The sequence below is a fragment of the Penaeus monodon genome, chromosome 30 (genome assembly GCF_015228065.2).
Source record: "Penaeus monodon isolate SGIC_2016 chromosome 30, NSTDA_Pmon_1, whole genome shotgun sequence".
Taxonomy (NCBI): Eukaryota; Metazoa; Arthropoda; class Malacostraca; order Decapoda; family Penaeidae; genus Penaeus; species Penaeus monodon.
In genome coordinates, this window is record NC_051415.1 from 14,667,584 (window position 1) to 14,671,816 (window position 4,233).

Sequence of the window (4,233 nt, forward strand, 5' to 3'; positions counted from 1 at the left end):
AGATTGTGACGCAGTTATACATTACTCCGGGTCAATCGCTTTACCCAAAGGTTATAAAAAGAAAATTATATTTTCTTCATGTTTAACATCCCTTTTCATTCTGGCCCACTTACGTATAACACCTATTGTTCAACAGCTTTTAAAAGAAAAACAAGAAATAGTCATTAGTGAATAGGATTTAGGTCACTATGCATTGATTGCATCGCAACCGGGTATACAGTGTGTTATCGGGCCTGTTCCAGCATATACCGGTTAGCTGTCGCAGAGAGAAGGTGTTGGCTTGAGTTCAGGAGGATGGAAGTTCCTGAGATCGATGATCCTGAAAGTACTTCTTCGTCCATTTCAGAGGATATTGAAACACTTTCTCAAGCGCTTTCCGATTCTAACCTACAAACCAAAGGAGATTTAAACCAAGACACCATGACGACAATCGAAGAATCTGTGGATCATGAACGAGCTTCTTTGCAAAACGAAAACTACTCAGTAAGTAAAGGCGAGAGTGAAGAACATGAGGAAATTAATGATTTTCTTCATCGAGAAGGGAACAGCGATATCGATGAATATTCAAATGTGCATCCAAATGAATTGATAGTTCTTGGAAATGATGGGACTGAGTTGGAAGGTTTAGAAAGTACTAATAATCCTCAGGACGAAAATGAAGATTTTTTTGCAAGTACACCTCCAATGATGTACATGGAATCCAGCAACAGGTTAAAACATGTGGAAAATCTACCGAATCTTGTGAACTCTTCAGGAAATGAAGAGGAGCTTGAAACGCATGAAGACTTGAATATTCTCGGAAATGGTAGAAATATAAGTGAGGATGTACAAAGTGTTAAAAGTCTTCGGCAGGAGGAAGGAGTTAAATTCCCAAGGACGCCTTCCGTGGCGTCTGTAAATCCAGATATGCCTCCCTTGAATCTTGAAAATCCAGTAACTCTAGTTGAGTCAGAAACTCAGAATAATATTGATGCAGATGAAGCAAAGGAAGGAAATGAGGAGAGTCCTCAAGCAGATGAAGGAGATATGGTTGCAAGAACATCACCTTCGTTGTCTGTGTTACCTGGGAATGAGAATGCAGATAATGAAGTAACTCCCATAAATCTTGAAAACTCAACATATGCAAATGATGATAAAAATGAAGACCAAACTACATCTCCATTTTACTTTTACCAGAAAAAGAGATCTGAAATGGATTACTTCAATATGCAACCAATAAATGCTTTAGAAAGTTATCAAACCTTGGAAGAAAGTAATCAAAATGAAAAAGAGCTTCCAGGGGATGAAGAGGTAGAAGAAGAGGAAGTTAAATCTGCAGAAATACAAGAAGAGGAAATCCAAGCTGCAGAAACAATAGAAGAAGAGGAAGTTCAATTTGCAGAGGTACAAGATGACATAGAAATTCAAGCTTCAGAGGCATTGCAAGAAGAGGAAGAACCTATATCAGCAGAGGAACCTTTCATGAAGACTGCAGGTGATGTAAGTAAAAGAATACAGTCCGATAGAAACCTTCCTGAAGTGTACTTTACTGTAGGATACAAGAATCAGTTTAGTGAAGTTGTGGAGAAGCCATACACATCCTTCTACAGGGATCAACTTCCATATGTTGCTGAGGACAATATTCATTATTTTAAGTATAAAGGAACTAAAGTCTGGGACAAAATTGAAGGCTTTGATCATGTATTTTGCAGTATTGGGACTGATGTCGAGATTGAGGAAAAAATAAATGAAATTGAAGAATATTTAGCAAAAAGAGCACTTTCCTTTACTCCCAATGATGAAGAAAATGAAGAAGACAATTTTGTCCTTTTGGGAGGTGGCAGCTATGGTTCAGGGTTGGCGGACAGTTTTTCAGCCTCAAGTAAACCCAAAGCCACACACTTCCTGTGCATAAAAGTGAAGAACGACCAAGTGAAATCTATAGCTGCAAAGGTAAAAGAATATTTGCTAAATAAGGAGCCAGATCTTTATAAGTGTACATTGCCTAATGAACGTTTACATGTCACTCTTGCCAGGGTCCAATGCAGTTCTCAAGATGCAATCATTGAAGTTAACAACATGCTAAGAGGTCTGCGACCACGAATTCAAGACCTTGTTGGTAGTTCTGAATTTGAAAATCCCCAGCGTTTTATACGAGCTCAAGGATTATCAACTTTTGGTGATCAAGTATTGTATGTTAAACTTGATGTTCCAGCAGCCTTCATTTCTGTTACTGAGAGGCTTCAGGAGTCTCTCTCTCGTATCAAGAATGTTATTGTCACCAACCACTTTGGGTCTATGCCTCATATGACTCTCTTGAAAGTGGATCATGCAACTGCCCGAAAAAGGGGGTTTAAAAACTTTGATTCCAGTCTCTACAAAGACTATGTTAATCAAGAATTTGGAATGATTACATTTGATAACATTCACTTCTGCCTCATTGATGATATAAGGGATCAGGATGGGTTTTACATCACAAGCAAGAAAATTGAGTTTTAATGGTATGAAAAAATATGAAGAATATCAGCCATATTTACTTATTAAGTACAAATGAATCTGTTGCACATGAATATATTGTCACTATAAATCATTCATGCTACATAATTATGATATGTATTATTACATAAAATGTATCTGATTCTCCAATTTTGTCACATAAGCATTTAAAAAATGTATAAAAATTAGAATACTTATATGAAGTATTTATAAATGTTCACTTAGATGCCTGTTTATTCATACGTTTGAAAGGACTGCACATGGATTGATGTTTGTACACCTTGGTTCTGCAACTACACAAATCTCAAAATGATTGAGGCTTTGTTCATTCAGTGTGAATTTAATCATGTAGTATCAGAGGAAGCTGTAAAGACAGGGCAGTATGTACCTGGTACATGATTCTACATCTCCCTCTACTTACAAAGTATTCTCTGATATTCAGTATTTCCTCTACTTTCAAAGTATTTGCTGATATTCTGTATTCCCTCAACTTAAAAGTATTTTCTGATATTCTGTATTTGAAATCACTCATTCCAAAGGTGTGTGTACTATGACAACAGGTCTATCACAACTAATAAACAATAATTATAAATCAAAGTGTATGATTGTATTCCGATATTTCCTGCAAACTGAGGAATTCTAAGATATAGTAGGGATCTTCACAGCATTTACATGCAAGTTCTTAATATCTATACTCTTTTTCCCAAAATCAGTGCAACAACAAAGCATATGGCTTGAGTTAATCTTTGGCACTGTGATCATGTTGTGTTCTTATACACATATTAGCACACACTTGTTTGAATATGAAGGCAACAAACAGATGGCATATTCTCTTTTTTCCAATATTCACAGGATGCCTGTCTTACACAACAATATATGATAATCTTAATCTCCTGGCTACTTTTTTTTACTTATTTCTTGAAACAATAGTAACCAGAAAATTTTGTCTCTCTAAATTAAGATAAAGTGCTACCAACACATAGTATCATATTCTCAGTGTTTTGTTTGCTATATACAGTCCATATTGTAACAAATGAATATTCTGTATTCTGCATATATTTTAATTCTCTCATTATGTTTTTATCCAAAGCCTGACCAAACTAAGCCAAACAAGGAGGAAAAAACAATATCAAGATGACTGAACTTTATTAACACAATGAAGAAAAATCAGTGCAGCAACACAATATTTTTACTGACCACTTCAAGATGCAGATTATTAGAAACCTAATGAATAGCAAATGCCTGAAATTACTATTCAAGCTAATTTCAGAAAAGTAATTTAGCATTCACATATATGCATACTATAATCATGTCTATTTTTATAACAGTAAATATAGTGATTTTCTATAATAATAATAAATTAGGAAGATGCAATCTATACAGTATCATTCAATGGGAAAATCTACTTTTGTATTTGTACTTCCTTAAGCATTTAAATTTCTTGTTTTAAAATAGTACTTTCTATCATCTTAATAGTTTAATTACTCATATATCCAATCTGTAGGCCCTTAAAATTCTCCCTCCTGGTAACCACCACATAACCCAAGATAATAAGTGAAAATTTAAGTCAGTATTACACTGTATTCATGTATGCAAATTCAAAAGTGCAATGCTAAGCACTACTTAAAACCTTTCTTGTAACAATTGTTTTTTTTTTATAAAGATATATAGCTATCTTCATGAAAATATACAGGGCTGGTTGATTTTCAGTAGTCATACCTAGGGGCCTTCTCCCTGAAAAATAAAAGAAAAGTGTCA

The 4,233-nt window shown here is 34.8% G+C and overlaps 2 protein-coding genes across 2 annotated transcripts in view; one reads left to right on the forward strand and one right to left on the reverse strand.

Annotated features, from left to right (window-relative positions):
* Positions 1-15: 15 nt before the first annotated feature.
* Positions 16-3,061, forward strand: LOC119592541. The gene has a single exon (XM_037941406.1). The coding sequence runs from the start codon at positions 295-297 to the stop codon at positions 2,476-2,478; it is 2,184 nt and encodes a 727-aa protein (XP_037797334.1). The 5' UTR covers positions 16-294; the 3' UTR covers positions 2,479-3,061.
* Positions 3,062-3,604: 543 nt separating this feature from the next.
* LOC119592542 (protein Red-like) overlaps positions 3,605-4,233 on the reverse strand; it is a gene marked incomplete in the record, with an annotated part of 8,239 nt that continues 7,610 nt past the window's right edge. Inside the window, 1 exon segment of the mRNA XM_037941407.1 lies at positions 3,605-4,209. Within this exon segment, the coding sequence (XP_037797335.1) occupies positions 4,182-4,209 (28 nt within the window).